The following is a 17,263-nucleotide window of genomic DNA, read 5'->3' as shown; positions in this document are numbered from 1 at the left end:
TCTACAGCTTGCGCAATGGCGTTGCCAGACTTGACATGTTAATTTGTTTTTTAAATGTTCTCTTAATAAATGAATAATTCAAAATATATTTTTCAGCTTTATAAAACGGTATAATAACGAGTCACTTTGCATCGCCGTTTGAAAGTTTTTAAGCTTTCGTAACATTCCGCCAATACGATTGACATTCTTGGCAACCCTGTCGATTGGGTGGCAGCCCGGTAAAAATAGCGCGAAGTTTTTGTCTGTGCGGTAAAAAAAAAGGAGAACGCGGAAAAGTCGTGCAAATATGAGCGGCCGTAAGCACCGGGGCTCGGAAAACATGGAAAATCTGTGTCCTATCACTAGGTAAATACCGTTTCATCGGTGGTCTCTAAATACTTTTCCGGAACATCACAGTTCGATGGGAATTGGTCCCGTGACGTCACAGAGCCAAAGCGAACAAAACGAGGTCAAGAAAGTGTAATAGCTTAATTACTGGGTTCTTGACCTCAGTGCTGATGCAAGCACCAACCAGCTATGCGCTTTTTTAATGATTCCCCCTGTCACCCCTACAGAAAACGCTCAACCAACAAATGCGGCCCAACACCCGCTGTTTCTGCCACGAAATCCGGACATTACGAACTGCCCTCTTCGCCGTCAGCACTCACTTACGAGGCCCTCGAGGAGATGGGCATCGGTATGCTGGACTCCGAAGAAAGTAGCTCGTCGGCCCTATCAGCCATTGCTCTGGCGGTCAGTGCCACCAGCGATGACAACTCCAATGAGACGACACCCTACGTGAACGTTTCGCGCATGTTGCACCATCAGCAGCAGCGACTGAATATGAGTTCTACTGCAGACACTACGCTGGACAGCAGCTCGAACAATACTACCGTCATTGAGGATGCGCAGCAACGCCTTGTACGCCAATCAGCCGAGAAACTGCAGGCCCTGACACAGGTCAAGCGCTCCGCCCTCGGGTCTGAGACTGGGAGCAACTCCAACTCGCCAAGCAAACGCTTGCGCAACCCCCTGGTTGCAGTCACATGCAATAACCAAAGCGATGCCGCGGCCCCTCTTAATTTGCAACCCTCGACTAGCCGCCAAGCCCAAATGCGCCTAGCCAAGAAACCAGTGGTTGTGCCTCCGCCTCAAACGGCCCGTCTGGTTCCCACCGATAGCTTCTTTGTATACCGTACACCGTCTATGAGCGCCCACATTAGCAGCGGGATCAACTACTTCGAGAGACTGTCGGACGAGATAGTGCTAGACATATTCAAATGGCTGCCTAAGAAAACACTTCTGCGCCTTTCCACCGTGTGCCGGCGATTCAATCGCTGCTCCCGCGATGAAACACTATGGACGCGCTTGGACCTTGGCCTGCGTACTCTGCGACCCGGAGCACTCGAGCAAATACTGAGTCGGGGTGTGCTGGTCCTTCGTTTGGCGCAAGTTAGTGTAAGTATCTTTTGAAATCGGCTCATGTTAATACCACTGACACTACCTGTTCTTTTGTGACGTACAGATTCAGGACCCAGCTTTTACGCCATCAGCTAATTTTAAGTTTAGACTACAATATCTGGACTTGAGCATGGCGTCCATAAGCAAAGGCTCTCTGCAAATGCTCTTTTCCCATTGTCGTCAGTTAAAGAAGGTCAGCTTGGAAAATAACGACCTGGATGATAACATATGCGCGGAGATCGCACAGAACAAATCTCTGGAAGCAGTCAACCTTACCATGGCCTCCGGTCTTACTGCGTCCAGTGTGCGGTTGTTGATGGAGTCTCTTACCAACTTGAGCAGCCTGAACATATCTTGGACTGATCTAACGGCAGACGCTGTGACTGCTTTGGTCACTCACATCACCCCCAATGTTATTCGCTTGAATGTCGCAGGTTGCCGGCGCGTGCTATTTGACTCTCGTGAGTGCAACTGTCAAATATGCTATTTACCGTGAAATAATTGTTTTGTATTTTTTCCCACAGATGTAGTAACTTTGCAAAAACGTTGCCCCCAACTCCTGGAACTTGACCTTTCCGATTGCAACAGCCTTACTCCAGCCGTCATTCCGGCCATAATGAAATTTAAAATGCTGGAGTACCTATCGGTTTCTCGTTGCTATCTTATTCCTGCTTCCAAATTCATGTGAGTCTAGTCTGTTGTACAATTGGATGAATTTAACTTTGAACTTATGTTTCCAGAGAGCTGAAGAGTATGGCCTCCCTCACCTACTTGGACATATTTGGAATGCTGTCGGACGCAGCTATGGAAGTCCTTGAAAAACAAATGCCAGAAATGGGGATCAATAAGTTCATTCACAGTTCTGTATCCCGTCCAACTGTAGGAACGCGTCGCACTTCTATTTGGGGCCTGCGTACAAGAGACTAAATACCAATTACATTCTATCACTCATAATAAGAAATTCTGCGTTTGTCTCTTAACGCAGCAATTTATTTTTCATTTTATGGATAACCACATTTTGCTTTTCGCACTTTTGCTCGTGCGTTTTGTTACTGGTCCGCTTCGCTCAAAGGAGCAACTGGTGCCTCCCACTCCCACTCCTCCCAGCCAACGCAGTTCTTGAGGCTATCCACGAAGCCGGTGTCTGCGGGGCACTTCAATTCGGTGGCCGGTTGGTTCAGAGCTTCACACTTCCAGTACGATGTAGCATCCCAATTGTTGCGGAAAACTTGAATCTCAAGCTCCGCCTGGGTCTTGCAACCGGGCTGGCCATCGCCTTCGTAGGCACTGACACGACCACAAAAAACCACCAGGACGGCACAGAGGGCAATCTGTAGTTTCATCTTGCGACAATCTTTTGGCCAACTGGAGTACCCCCAAGGCCCTTTTATAGCAAACTTGTTGCAACTGCAAACTAAACTGAACTTTTTTAATATTATCAGAAAATGCTTTTAGAGATTGGCATCGATGTAAACACTGTGAAGAGCACTGACTAGATAACTCTTTCTGTCTATGACTAAAATGAGTCTTTCCGCTTACATTTGAAAAACTATTACTTTTTGTTTATTATTGTATTCTCCAACATACTATTAACACATTTTAAACAACCCGTTTTTGCAAACTTTTTGTTTTAGAATTTTCGCAGTTTTATTAAATTTAAACACGGGATGTGCTATTAGTGAACTATAATTTTTTTGTTGCAAAAAACATGGTTTCAAATATTAATAAAAATTGTTGAGACCTCTCGAGACGAATACAACATCGTTTATAGAGATTTAAAGAATATTAATTTAATAAAAAACACAAAAATTAACCTTTTTTAATTTGGTCGTTGGAAAAGTGGACAGATTTGCGCATCTGTATATGGTATAGAATCCTTACTATGGATGTATGGTTTAGAATAATTTAAAACAGGATCTGCCGAATATATTATATATGCCGAATTAGGAGTATATACATAACACAGAACTCAAAAAAGAAAGTGGTTCAAGTTTAATTCATCCAAATAGGTTTTATTTAAAGTTAATTTGAAAATGGCGCCCTTTCACTTGCAATCATTTTCGAAGTGATGGTAAAAAATTTAGATCAATATATCGATAAAAAAAAAAGGCAGTGGTGGCTAACAATAGTTTTGGCAGCATCGAAATAAAACTAACAAACAAATTTAAAAAGCTTTTTTTAACAGAATTACGCTAATGATTGCATTTTCGTACGAATTTTAGAATATGGAATGCAATTTGATGACCTTCCCCCGCCATTTTTCCCTTTGAAACACTGTTTATTTTGAACTGTCCAACACTAAAATATCCGTGAAAAAGGCTAACCGGTGACAACTCTGATGTCGCAGCAAAAAAAAAGTTGCAATTGATCTTAGACGCGCACAAAAAGGTTAAGAGGAAGTGGATTACGACAAATAGTACGCTGGGCGATGGATGTAGACACGGGTTCGAAGGACAAGCGTCCGGGAACCCAGGCTGACCTGCCTGCAGGGCCACCCGGCGTGGACGAGAAAAGCGGAAACGAAAAAAGTGATGACAGGAGTGTTAGGTCTGGAAAAAACCGCAAGTCGAACTCTCGGCGGCGTTCAACGTCACGGCGGCGCTCCTCGTCTCGTGGTCGCCCCGATTCCCGTAACGCAGGATCTCCACCCGCACGGCGAAGGCGCTCGGTGTCGCGCTCGCCAACTCCCCCTCGCAGGGGGCGTTATGACTCGCCAGACTTTGGTCGGTATCCTCCCCGCCGGCGCTTCGATCGCGATCGCCGTCGTTCACCTGATCGGCGACGTTCTCCACCTCGTCGAGGCAGGCGATACGGACGCTCCCGCTCACGAAGTATCTCTCCTCCGCGGCGAGGCGGTCGCGGAGTGAGTCCGTCTGGACGTTGGTCTCCCAAGAATAAGCCAGCTTCGCCCCCTCATCCGCCGCCGCATCAGCAAGTTGGAGCACCTTCGCAAATGAATCCTGGCTATGGAGTCATGCCACCCCAAATGTATGGCCAGGGAACTTACGGCGGTCCTGCGGACGTTTACGGCCATCAGTATGGTATGCCAGCCAACGCGTTTCCACCACAGGGACCGCAACCAGGATATGTAATGCCAGGTCCCACTGGTCAGCCCAATTTCGGAGCTCCCTATGGGCCACCACCCACGGGCGCTTGGGGCGTAAATGGTAACTACCTTCGATGTTCGTGTGATCTCTTGAGTAACAACCATAATTTTTTGTAGAATACGGTCAACAGGTCTGGATGCAACAGCCGCCTCCAGGTCCGGAATCGCTAGCACCGCCACAGCAGTCGGGCCAAGAAGTTGCACCCATCAAGCATCTTGAGGAGGAGCAAAAAGCGCCTGCTATCGATGGTGCAGGTTTGCCGCCGTCGGACGGTAAGTGTTCAAATGAATTTTACTGTGTCCACTACGAAAATTCACATGCAAACCTCTCACATATGTTTTATTACTATTGTCATGATTGCTTGTACTTGTAACTTAAATGCGCGCAAAAGACTCGCAAACCAGAAAATATCGAAAATGTATTGTAAAGATTATCAAAAATATAGCCGTCTAATGCGCTGCGAGAGCAAACACAGATAAGCCCGCCCAAGGGGCTATGAAATATCATTCCGTTTCGCTTTGAAAGCGCACATTTGCCGTTTTTATGTAGCCGTAGTCGAAAATCGCAATTCCGCCCTGCTGGACGCCTTCCGTCTTCACCCCACCATGCACTCCAACCCCCAACGAGGACAAGGCAGAACAAGCAAACACGACGCGGTCATAGCGTTTCCCGATCCGATCCGGCGACCGCATCCGTGTGTAACTAGCCGGTGAAATGCACTCGAGAATGCATTTTGTAAATGAAATTTTAACCTTTATTTTTCTGGAGAGTGTGTTAACTAATTGGTTTCTCTTTTTCTATCCCCATGCGTATTTTGCGGACGACAGCCGTTGCTCAGGAGGCTGAGAAGCAGAAGGACGAGCTCAAGAAACAGCGCGCAAACTACGTTAAGAAGGTGACGCTTCTTAAAAAGGAAATGAAGGTCCTTAAGGAACAACGGGAGGACTTGGCTGCCGGCGAAGCTCCGCCCTCTCCTACCACAAAGAATTTTATTGAGGAAAACGATCGCCTGCAGGTAAGTCGAAGCTGTGTTTAGAGACAGTATGTTCCGAATTACAAAAATCTAATCTTTTTGTTCCCATATCCTTTCTGCAGGTGCAAATTAAGAAAAAGCTCGACACTATCGAGAATGTTATTGACATGTTAAACGGCATCATTGGATACGAAGATGAAGAAATGCCGAAGCCCAAGCCCGTGGTAAAGCCTGACCCAGAACCCGTAAGCCGGTCCCACACTTCAAGCGAAAGTTCCGGCGACAGTTCGGACTCCAACTCATCGTCAAGTAGTTCATCGGAGTCCTCCTCCGATGGGGAGGGAGAAGAAAATGGTGATGCGGAAGGCAGTCCCACTAACCGACTCAAGCACCACGCCATCAAGACCATGAAAACCAGGCAGGGTGATGCAAAGCCAGCCACAGCTGCGGCACAAAATTACAATTTTGTGTTTTTCGATCCTGAACAGCATTGGTGCGAGAACTGCAATGTATTCCCGAAATCTGCCCGCGATTATTTGAAGCATCTGCATTCCGAGGAGCACATGAATCGTGAAACCATAGAGACTCCATGGCACGTGGGCATCGATCACGATCCCTTTCCGACATATGAGAATGTACCTTCCAAGCGCGTGCCGGTTCGTGGTATGCAGTTTCTTGTCCCAGCCAACGCCTGGTACTGCAAACTCTGCAGTGTTTGGATTGGCGACCTCCATTGCGCTTCCGCTCATCTCAAGTCGAGGCTCCATTCAAACAAATACGAGGTAAGTGGCCTAGCAAGGCTGCATTCTTGCCAGTTTAGTTAGTTTTGTAGTCTGCTATTCCTTATTACCAACAATGTAGACTTTTCTCGGTTCAATGCGTTTAAAATTGTTTAAGAACAGCAGGCCGGCACCATGCCAAATGCTCAATCGCATGTGCTTTTCGATTTTTGTTCTAGAAAAGTCGTTTCTATTTGACACCCTATAGGACTAAAATTCCTGGTCTGAATTTAAATTTTTTTGGTCTGAAGCCAATAAAGTTCGTGCTCTCATTGTCGCTGAAAAACTGAAGTGAAGTGCCAGTTAAAATGGTTAATGGGGTGAATATCAAAGACTTCAATGGAAATTCACGAACAGAAGCTAACGATTTCAATTTAGTTTTACATTCTTGTTTGAATATTTCAATATTTTTCATCCTTGTGGTGCTTAGCATTTAAAATTAAGTAGGATTTGGAAGAATAGTTCAACTATTTATGTACATACCTTTAATTGCAGTTGTTTATTGAACAAACTCCCAACTATGAAATCGAGTGGCAGACGAATCGCGAACGTGCCCATCAACAGCAGAAGGATCGCGATGATTCAAAGAGTAAAAAGAGCAAGAAGGACGAAGACAAGACTTCCAAGAAACGGAAGAAAAAGAGGTTAGTATGGGAACTATATCTTAAGTTCGAAATTTTATTCAAATCCAAAACTTTAATCTTTTCCAGCGACAAGAAAAAAAAGAAAAAGAAGCACGGAAAGAAAAGCAAGCGAAGCGCTACTGACGCGAACAGCTCATCGTCTTCGTCGGAAAGTTCTTCGTCGGAGGACGAACGGACTCATCAGCCAAAGAAGGAGCGCATTGATGAGCCATCAGGTGTTCCCAATGAGAAGCCGGCGAACCCCAATTCCATTCGCGTCGCCCCGCGGAAACAGGAAGCTGCACCGGTGAGCTCCGTCAAGCCAGAAACACATTCACATTCGGCGGCGCCGCCTCCTCCGGTTATCAAGGATTCCATGAACTCATCAGCGCGTGGTAAATGGACGTCGGCCGGTGGTGGCGGGGGCGGGGAGGAGCCAGTGGAGGGGCAAAAGAAACGGGATGAAGCCAATCTGCAGCAGTGGAACACCGTTCAGCCTGTGATAAGTGAGAGCGAAAAGAAATTATTGGAACAATTAAAGGGGAAGCTAAACAAGAACAAGTCGTCTCGGGAAACGGAGGAGCATAAGAGCGTGGCACCGCACTCGACCGCCGCTGCGGATGACAAATCAAAGCGTTCCAGTAGTCGCCGGTCGCGCAGTCCCAGGCGGCGTAGTCGCTCTCGGAGTTTGAGTCGCGGTCGCAGCGACCGAGATCGTCGGGATCGAGACCGCGACAGAGATCGCTATCGTGATCGGGAGAGGCGGCGGTCTCGCAGTCGTTCCCGGAGTCGCGGACGCAGACGCTTCTCGAGATCACCCATAAGATCCAGTCGGAGGAGTCGGTCGCGTGATGGTCGTCGTCGTCGCAGCCGCAGCCGTTCGGAAGAGAGGGTGGAGCGTCCAGTGGTCAAGCATTCCGAGTTCCGACCCCGCACTGTGCCTGAACGCAAGCCGGAAGCCAAGAAGGAGAAAAAGGACACGGACGGCAAGCCGAAGGTAGCAAAGCCCACTGTGACCGTGGCTCCTGGTGGAAAGAAGTTGCCTTTTATTGGAAAAATGCCAGTGTTCAAGAAGCAGCCGGTGGCCGCAACGAATTTCGACCCTACGGCGTACACTAATGGCAACTTTGAGGCGCCTCCGCCGCCGCCTCCTATGGTGGGACCGCCCGGCCAAATGGTGGCGCGTCATGCCGCTCCCACAGCAGCTCAAATTCAGATGGCTATGATGGAGGACGCCTTTGGCAATGCACCTCCCTTCCACCCCGATGCTGGTATGATGATGGACTACGACGAACTCATGCCTGATCCGGTGCAGTTCGCCAACTTGATGACCAGCTGCCCGCCACCACCGCCTCCGGGCGATGGCTCTGATGGAGAAAACCGGGAGAAGGACGAAGGAGAGTCGGAAGGCGAAAGTGGAGAGAACGATGTCCTACCACCTGGCATTGACGAGCCGGAAACAGATCTGGTGGCGCGTCCATTGGACAGTGCGGCTCAGCCAGCCGACGGGGCATTACCCAAGGATCTAGCCGAAGCCCTCAACATTATATTCCCAAGTGAGGGGTCGGCGGCGGAGGCTGCGGACGACAGCAGTCAGTTGCCAAGTGTGCCCCAAACAGTTACCACCATTGTCGAGGACGAGCCGGTTCTTAGTGAGCACAATCTTCAGGACTTGGCCAAGCAGGGAATCCATCTAGTGACCATTCAGGAGGCAGAAGCCTCAAAGTCTGTCAATTCATCGGCAAAAGATCCTAAGAAAGACAAGGAATCTCCGGCACTTAACGGAAAAACTGAACCACAAGCCAAAAGCCTTAAACAGATCGAAGCAGATGACATTCCCATGCCGAGCTCGCCTCCATCCGCTCCACCAGCCGAGGAGGTTAAAAAGGGTGAGCCCGTCACGAAACAGACGGAGATCTTAGACATACCAGAGCCGAAGGAGTCGCTGTCGGACAGCGAGAAGCTGCGCCGCCAGGCGGAGCTAGACGAGCTGGCCATGCTCGGAATCGATAGCAGCGACATGGCGGCGCAATGTATGTAAAACGAGTTTGTGTTCTTCGCATTCATTTTACTTTTTTTTACAAAATATTTAATCGCATTCTCATAGTTTCATCATATGCTTGATAGTGACATTGTTTTTAACCTATATCCGTACTCATAGATGCGATGTAATGTTTGAGTCGGCTATTGCCGCTGAGAACGTCAATAGAGGCAGGCCACCCACACGGATTGACGAACAGAACAGAACAGAACAACGATGGACGCATTGGGTAGGCCGCCGCCAGTGGAGGAACAGTTTAAGCTTTTAGTTTCTTAACAATGTATGAGTGTTTCTTGGACGAATTGTTTTTAATAAATGCACATATATGTATGTAATATATGTATGAAGAAAGAAATAAAAGTCTATTAAAGCTTGTAGTAATATAGAATCGTATATATTATTAAATGTACTCTATAATTAATCGAATGGCACTTAACAAGTATGGTATATAACTATACAAAGTTAGACTTCCAACTTTACTTCTTTAAGCATTCAACATTCTCGTAAGTTAACAATTATTCGTCGTCGGTACGATCTAGATTTGATTTTTGTTCATCTCAGTATAGGTACACGTTTTTATTTTTCAGTTAGTTTTAATTACTCCTAAGACCTCTAGTTGAGTTTTAGTTTTAGTAACAATTTAAGGGGGGAGGGTTATGGAAACATTGTTTGTGCTAGCCTACGGACTCTGATTTTGCACGATGAGTTGGATGATTTAGTTTCTGGCCTATGCACAGGTTATTGAGTTATAAATAATTTTAAAGCGAAAGATGGAGGTTCGTCGAGCTGGCCATTTCCGCCGATCCGGTTGCTATAAGTAAGTGACGCGCACTGAGCGCACCCGTCGCTGGCTGTTCGAGCTCGAACCCGGGGTGGCCGGCAGCTAAAACTATAAGTCAGTGACCGGTCCATCTGCCACGCTGAATTTCGTTGTCAGGGCTGCCGCTGGTGCAACTGGTGCTGAAGCTGGAGCGCTGCTAGCCATGGCCACCTGGGCGCCTAGGTCTTTAACCAATTTTTCAAGGCTACACATTTGTTACAGTACACGAAAGTATTGCCACAAGGAGTCGCCGAAAGAGAAGAACAGAAATGCAAAGTATGTAAGTGTCATGTGATTAGTCACCGAGATTCAATGGGGTGATGGGGTGACGGGTAAGTGGTTAGGTGCACGGGATGCGGGTGCGTTAAGAACTGGCATGCGTTTGAAATAAGGCGGTGCTTGGTTAGTGCTAGAATACGGAATAGAGCATAGACTACACCCACGCAATTATACGTTGATTTGCCTCCTTACGTGCGGCGGCAGCTTCGCTGAGCTCTCGCTTGATCTGGGCGTGTTCCTTTTTGCGCGGCAGCAGGGGAGGAGGATGCGACGGATCCACTTGGTCCGAAATCAGGGCAAACGACGGCGGACTCCTCACTGACTGCGGACCGCCCTCGTGCGTGGCGGGCTGCGAGTGTAGCTTGGTTGGTGGCGTTGGCATTCCGTTGCTGCGCGACTCGTTGCTGGAGCAGGACAGTCGCTTGTTGGTGACCACCGATTGCACTTCACTGTCCAGCTCGGCCTGCTCCTGTACGTGCTCCTCCTCCCCCTCGTCGTCCTCCTCCAGCGAATGCGTGGCCTGGGCCGGCGTCTGATGCACAGTTCCGTAGTGGAGATTGAAGGAGTGCGCTCGTCGCGTTACTGCTCCACCTCCATTCGGGAAAGGCTTCCGAGCTCCCCGAGCTCGATCATTTTCGTAGATAATGTCTTGATAGGACGGGCGCTGGTTGTAGCAACTGGCCAGGGCCTGGCGCAGGTACTTGTTCTCCGCCTCGAGGTGCGTCAGGCGCTTGTTCGTCTCCTTCCGCTCCAGGCGCAACTGCATCACATGCGACTGTTGGAGAGTGGAATCACAGACTCAGAAACGACACAGAAAAGGTAACATCATTTGGACACTCACCTTGAGTTCGTCAATGTCCCGGAGAATACGAACGTTTCCCTCGTTCAAGCTCCACTGCCGCTCCTCGACCATCGATTTAACCCTGTAAGTGATGACCATTGGATTACTATTTAATACCGATTTGGAGTCAGTGATGCTTACCGGCTGAGCAGTGCATCTTCTCGTACGCGAGCCGCCTCCTTAACCTCTCGCACCACTTCGGTCATCATGCCAGGTGTGTATGCACCTGCAACAAGAAAGGTTTGAAAGGAATCAGTATCCTGGAGAGCAGGAGGTGCCGATTGTACCGCCTGGCTGTACCTGAATGGAAGGTGGGCGCCGGGCTGTGCGTCCCGCCTAGTCCCCCGCCAAAAACCAACGGTTGACTTTGGGTGCTCAATCCGCTCAAGCTATCTCTACGGTGCCGCATGCCCCCAACGCCGGACGGCGTCCAGGGATGACCAAAAGGAGCGTGCTTTAAGGCTTCAATATCGACTGTGTGTTTGTGTTTACGGGTGCAACAAATACATAGAAAGAGGATCGGGTGGTAATAGATAAAAATCAATGATAATAGCAGGTAATACAAGTATCTTTAAGACTTCAGAAGCTCTATAGTCGCTAAGCAGAAATGAAGAGGTAGGTTCTTAGGGAGGACTTTGTGACCAGTACCTTTTGTTTCGTGCAGGTTTTGACAGATCCTGGAATTGGTGTCGTGCAGTATCTTTATTTGCTCCATCAGCGCCGCGAAGAACTGGTTCTGCTGCGCCAGATCGCAGGCACTGCCGCCTATGTTGCCGTTGCGACAGTCCGGGGTATTGTGGCCGCTCACCTTGGAGTCATTGTCGGAGGGGTTCAGCAGGCAGGGGTCGCTGAATCGAAAGCTGAAAAACATACATTAGTTAGCACTCCTAGTAGGTCCTCCATGCGGCCCTTACCCTCTGCTGAAATTAGGATTGCTGCCGCTTCCGTCCAACACGTCTGTGGAATTGGGTTCGTGCTCCGAACTAGCACCTCCGCCACCACCCCCACTCCCCATCATATTGACCAGTGGCGGCAAACTGGCAAACTCCTGTCCACTATCCCCGGCGTAGCCCATGCCGTAGCCGTTGAAGCTTTGGGGTGGGAAGAGCATCGGGTATCGATGCGAGAGGGAGTGAGATTGCTGTGTGAGGGAAAGTGAAATTATTGGGCCTGGCTCACGACATACAGTTTACCCTAATGACTGATACTCACGCGCTGAATCCCCAGGCTGAAGGGCGTGCCTGTGCCCATTCCGTACGGCTGTGCACGCATTGGAAATGGTTGTTGCTGCTGCTGCTGTTGCTGCTGATGTTGTTGCTGCTGTTGCTGCTGCTGTTGCTGCTGCTGTTGTTGAGGCTGAGCTCCCGCCTGACTCACGAACATGGGCTTAGGAACAGTTGCTGTAGGCGGTATAAAGTCCAAAAACTCAGATGAAGACGACAACTGGGCGTTCGTGGCATCCCGCAGGCAGTTCTCCAGCCAGGCATCAAGATGGTCCTTGGAGTAGCTGACACCGCCCCTGCTGATCTTGCCCGAATTATTTTGATTGATGGGAGATGCCGCAGCTGCTGCCTGCATTTCGGCAGATGTGGTTCGCGATTTAAGCTTCTTGCGCTTGGTAGCATCCAGTGCTGTTGGATGGAAGACCAAAGACATATGTTAGTTAGGATCGGTACTATGAGCCTTCGACCTTACGGCTTTCCACCCCCGACGAACTGCAGCCAGGCATTGCAAAAACGCAAATGAGTCACTGGCTCAAGTCGAGCTCGCGCTCCGTTCGACTCGCCCAAAAACCGATCCAACACGACTTGACTCTCGGGCTAAGTTATTTCAGGCCGCAAAAATGTCGCGGGAGCCGCGGTCTGAAAACGAGTTTCTGTCTGGGTTTCGCGTTGGTTATTCAGTTGCCAGATTTGTTTTGGTTTCTGCTGGGTAAATATTTGCCTTTGGACATTCGAGTGTGAGCGCTTCCTTTGGAAAAGCGGCAACCGATTGCAAAGTTTTCCTAAAACTATGCGAAGCTTTTAAGGGCAACCGGAGATTCAGTTCCATTGGAGAATGCGCTCTGGAGAAACCAGCTCTTTCTGTCATTCGGTTCCAAGGCTACCCTTTCATAACATTACGTCCTCCATATGTCGCGCTCCCCGGGGACTGAAGTTTAAATTTAGCCCATATGTAGATAGATATGCTCGGGGCTGTCATGGTTGAGGGCGTTCCTAATTAATAGTCTACTATCAAGTTGCACTGGTTTGTGGAAGAGTAAGGAAGTTTTAAAGAGCTGGTTCTCTTTAAACGAAACAAATTAATCAAGAAAATTTTAGAATATTTTAAAATAAAGAACATCTTTCGAAAATCTACGTATTAGAACTGTAGCAACCTGAACTTCTAGCCTCTATTTGTTTGGAATTCACAGGAAAATGCAATTTAGCGCTGATACATTGTTTAAAATCAAAATCGAGTTCACATCACTTATCCAATTTCAATGCCAGATCGCGTGTTTCGATTTCGTAACCGAAATACCCGAAATTAAATCAATCACTGACCGTGAACCCATCATACGGCTGAACAAATCGATTCAGAAACTGGACTTAAATTTCGTACTAGTTGATTGCCTTAGTTACCATTTCAATTATACAATAAGTTGACTTATTAAATCAAGCCATTAGTGTTGAGAGCAAGTGACATTAAGTTACGGACGAGACTGACACTCATGAGACTTTAGATCATAATGCCTTGTCGGTGATTTATGAAACCGTTTTATGATTAACCATCATCGAAAGTTCATTATTGAATCAAATGATTTCCTGTCCATGTATCTATCATAATTAAGTGCTATTAGGGCTATTACCCCCAGTTTCCCGAGCCCGAGCCCGAGCCCACCTTTCTGTTGGCCAGCCACGCCCACGATGGAGGCATTCTTCTCGCCGCCGCCACCTCCGCCGGCTGCCACCGCAGAGGGTGCCTCTCCGTTCGATTCCATGGCCCCGGGTCCACCGCCATTGGGGTTCCTCTCCATCTGGACTGTGGTTGTCATCTTCTCATGCAAAACGCTTCAAACGCGACTCCTGTAACGAAAGTAAGGCCAGAGACTTGTTATTTAGCGTCGTTTTTCCGTTCCTATGATTCGGCACTCGACCATAAAAACAAGCGGATATGTTCGCAGTGCACCTTGTGCAGCCAGGGGAGTGGAGTGAAGTGAACAAAGAATGAATGGGAATGAGTGGCGGAGTGGCGGCCAAGCGGACAAGGAAAGAGCATTTGGAGCAACCATCAAGTGTGCAGAACCGGAAAACACCTGTCCGTTTTCTTTCTCAATTTGCAAGAGCAACTTTGTAAGGCTTTGTGGTGGTTGCAGGCGGTTAGTTGGTGGTGTCGTATAGCCATGGCGCACCAAAACCAATTTATTGACAAAAAGTAAACAATCGCTTAACGGGGAACTGCATTGATCCACATACTGAAGAGCTCTGAAGAGAAGCCGCCACCACCTACCATCTACCACCTACCACCACCCGCCACTTACAGACAGTCAAGGATGGCTCGAAGTGATGTGTACTGGGAATGTACATTTTCCCTCTGGGGCTTCTCATTCATTAATTCTTTGAGAAAGTTACAAAAAAACATTTGCATGCTATCAACAAAGTCATAAGACGAGATGAATGACTGTTTTGTCTTACTGCTGGTTCCCATTTATGACAGTACAATCGCCGGCCTCTGGGGATCTGGGGATCTTTGGATCTGGGGGAAATGAAAAATTTCAGTTTTTGTTTAGAAGTTTCTTTCAAGAGAATTAACAGAGCGCTGCTACACTTTAACGCTTCGCTTCCAGCAATTATACAGGTACAAAGTGTTAGCTTTCGTATCACAGCTTGTCTATCTAGTATGCTATCGAAATTGGCCAAAAGGAAATTACATTTTATAACTGGACACCATAAAAGTCAAGCGGCGTTTAGTCTTTGTTACACTTAAAACTTAAATAATAAAATACAAGAGGAAAAAACAATGAACAAATATATAATGAGCCAGTAGATCTTGCGTGGGCTTCAATGTCGGAACCACTAATTGAACCAAGGTGTATATATGTATACACTCTAAACAATCCAAAGCTTAAACTCTCTCACAGACACAGATGTTGGATCTTCTCGATCAAGAAAATTAAAGCACGAATATGGAGCGAAATCATTTCCTTTTACGAAGACCCTCCAAAGACACTTGCTTGTGTACTTTTCGCATTAATGTACATGTATGTACTCTGGTTTGGCTGAGTCCCGTCCCGGCCATTCACCATTCGGTTGAAAGTGAATTAAGTTTTTACTTTTCTTGGCGCTTGACGAGGCGAAAGTCAAAGCATCATAAACATGAAAAGCATGCCAGCAACAATTGCGCGGCTGCGACAAGCGCGACTACTTTTAATTTAATTTCAAGATAGCGCAGAAATGTTTGATATAAGTTCGTTGATAAGAAGGTTTAGCATTTTTATAATTCCTTATGCATTGGTTATAAAATTTTTACTACGAAGTAAGCTTAAGTCTTCTCTATTCTCTAAAAAGAAGTTTTCAGGTCTGACAAACAAACCTTGGATTTCGTAAAAACTTCCATTTATAGATAGAAGATTTTCAAACTTCAGTGTTAACTTACAAAACTTTTATTTCCTAGAAACTTCAATTTATAGATAGAATTATCATCCACAACCTGACACTTTGGAGTTGGTAAATCTTAGGGTATGTCGTTGGTTCGTCATCCATGAATTCGGTGGAACAGAATGGGACCGACCGACAATGGCATTGACATCGAGCACAGAGTTTCACTATTTTGGCAATGTGCCCATGAATTCGGCTGGCAAGGTGAGCATCGCGTCTTGCATGAAGAAAACCACAATCACAGCAAGAAATTTTAGAGTATTCGGCTCATGGAGCGCCCCCTGTAGATGACGAGATGCCTCTGTAGTCGCTTTAGTAACTATCTCGCCGGTGGGAATCATGTGAAAAAGTGCCAGATAAGAGACTTTGAAAACGAACACTGTGGAATCTAGGCAGTCGACTGTCAGTTCACCCAAAACAAAAAACAAACCTCGAACCGGTTTACTCCACCGCTCTTGGCTTGGTCAGTCGAGCTCCGAGCTCCGAGTTCGGAGCTCTCCCCCCATTAGAGTGCGCTGTGTATTGACCTTTCCATTCAACAAATTTTAATGACACTAATAAAAACAAAACACAACGTCGCAGGCGTAGAGATGTCGAGCGATGTGCCACTGGCGGAGTTTGTTTGGTTTGTTGCACCAGCCGGAGAGCACTTAATAACCCAAGGCGATCAATGGAAGGAGCAGCTGCACATATGGCCGAGAAAAACGGTGGTGTGGGAGGAGGAGGGGAGCTAGAGTCATCCCCACCCGTTTCCGTTCATCGGGAACCGCAGTGACTTGCACCCCCGCCGGTCACATGTTCGGAAGCAGTCACATTTGGAGAGAATTTTCTCAGGAGAGTCTACCACGGAACAGATAATATGTCTCGGCCCCCAACCCCTCTGTGGATGCGCCTCTGTCCCCAACAACAAACGGCGGCTATCGAGTTTCCCAGGCACCCCTTGAGCTCTCTCCTTTCCCTTTATTGGTTGTGAAAATGAAAAGAAAAATATTGCGGATGACGTCGTCGGCGAACCGCCTTGCCTCTGCCCGTTGTGGAGCTGTGTAGGCGGGGCTATTCTCAGGGTTTCTCAAATCACAGTGGCAATGCAGCGGTTTCTACGGCCAATTATCCAAGTTACCTACGCGTTACGGCCGGTCCGCAATTGGAGCGCCAGTTGGCGGATGGGTGGGTGCACTGTTCACTGCTCACTATCCACTATTTAACGATGGTTGCTTTGATGCTAATTAGCTGCTCAATAGCGGTTGCCTTTGTAAAATCATCTCACTACACTCAAACTGTCATTGTCCATTCCGTATTCTTTGCGTCACGCACGGGCTTTTACGGAATTTAGGGATAAAGCGCGGGGGGTACTTGGGCGTGCGGGCACCTGGACGATAGAGGGCTCCGGAGCTCGAGGGCAGTTGCAGTTGAGACGACCTAGCGCCAGTTTTTTGCAAATAAGATAACACCACTAATCACAACACAAGCGGCGGATAAATACATTTGCTTGGGAAGCCAATCCGGAACCGGGCTGTGCTAAAACAGTTCGAAATATTTCGGATATTGTGCGTCGAAATGCTTTAAATTTCAAAGATACGCGTAGCTATCCATCGGGTTTCTGCTGGCAAACAATCCGATGGTTCTCTCGATACTTTTCAAAGAGAGTGCTCGGCGGGTTGCTTATATAGATTTTATCGTCGCACTGGTGTGTGATGAAATAATGCATTACAAGTAACGAGAT

General features: G+C 47.6%; 4 protein-coding genes across 12 annotated transcripts; 2 read left to right on the top strand and 2 right to left on the bottom strand.

The window, feature by feature from the left end:
* Positions 1-174: 174 nt before the first annotated feature.
* On the top strand, positions 175-2,432 carry LOC6499609 (S-phase kinase-associated protein 2). The gene is made up of 5 exons (XM_001954264.4): positions 175-345; positions 555-1,437; positions 1,505-1,901; positions 1,965-2,124; positions 2,181-2,432. Exons 1-5 carry the CDS (start codon positions 287-289, stop codon positions 2,365-2,367), a joined length of 1,686 nt encoding a protein of 561 aa, XP_001954300.1. The 5' UTR covers positions 175-286; the 3' UTR covers positions 2,368-2,432.
* Positions 2,389-2,783, bottom strand: LOC6500983. The gene has a single exon (XM_001954263.4). The coding sequence runs from the start codon at positions 2,781-2,783 to the stop codon at positions 2,490-2,492; it is 294 nt and encodes a 97-aa protein (XP_001954299.1). The 3' UTR covers positions 2,389-2,489.
* A 936-nt stretch (positions 2,784-3,719) lies between these two features.
* LOC6499610 (zinc finger matrin-type protein CG9776) lies at positions 3,720-9,310 on the top strand. Of its 4 annotated transcripts, none has more exons than XM_001954262.4 (7): positions 3,720-4,607; positions 4,664-4,819; positions 5,375-5,562; positions 5,643-6,302; positions 6,795-6,943; positions 7,010-8,955; positions 9,084-9,310. In XM_001954262.4, exons 1-7 carry the CDS (start codon positions 3,869-3,871, stop codon positions 9,092-9,094), a joined length of 3,849 nt encoding a protein of 1,282 aa, XP_001954298.1. In that variant the 5' UTR covers positions 3,720-3,868; the 3' UTR covers positions 9,095-9,310. The 4 variants fall into 4 exon arrangements, with proteins under 4 accessions (XP_001954298.1, XP_014766151.1, XP_014766149.1 ...); XM_014910665.3 differs by having other exon boundaries at positions 9,030-9,310; XM_014910663.3 differs by lacking the exons at positions 3,720-4,607; positions 4,664-4,819 and adding an exon at positions 5,017-5,282 and having other exon boundaries at positions 9,030-9,310.
* A 70-nt stretch (positions 9,311-9,380) lies between these two features.
* On the bottom strand, positions 9,381-17,209 carry LOC6500982 (probable nuclear hormone receptor HR38). Of its 6 annotated transcripts, none has more exons than XM_014911349.3 (10): positions 16,661-17,209; positions 13,784-13,968; positions 12,116-12,534; positions 11,818-12,044; positions 11,552-11,763; positions 11,204-11,377; positions 11,045-11,129; positions 10,904-10,985; positions 10,227-10,837; positions 9,381-9,988 (listed from the first exon to the last, which is right to left on the bottom strand). In XM_014911349.3, exons 2-10 carry the CDS (start codon positions 13,935-13,937, stop codon positions 9,853-9,855), a joined length of 2,100 nt encoding a protein of 699 aa, XP_014766835.1. In that variant the 5' UTR covers positions 13,938-13,968; positions 16,661-17,209; the 3' UTR covers positions 9,381-9,852. The 6 variants fall into 6 exon arrangements, with proteins under 6 accessions (XP_014766835.1, XP_044572541.1, XP_014766838.1 ...); XM_044716606.1 differs by having other exon boundaries at positions 10,255-10,837; XM_014911352.3 differs by having other exon boundaries at positions 16,665-17,209.
* Positions 17,210-17,263: the final 54 nt, after the last annotated feature.

The sequence above is a fragment of the Drosophila ananassae genome, chromosome 2L (assembly GCF_017639315.1).
Source record: "Drosophila ananassae strain 14024-0371.13 chromosome 2L, ASM1763931v2, whole genome shotgun sequence".
Lineage (NCBI taxonomy): Eukaryota > Metazoa > Arthropoda > Insecta > Diptera > Drosophilidae > Drosophila > Drosophila ananassae.
This window is presented reverse-complemented; position numbering and strand designations above follow the sequence as displayed.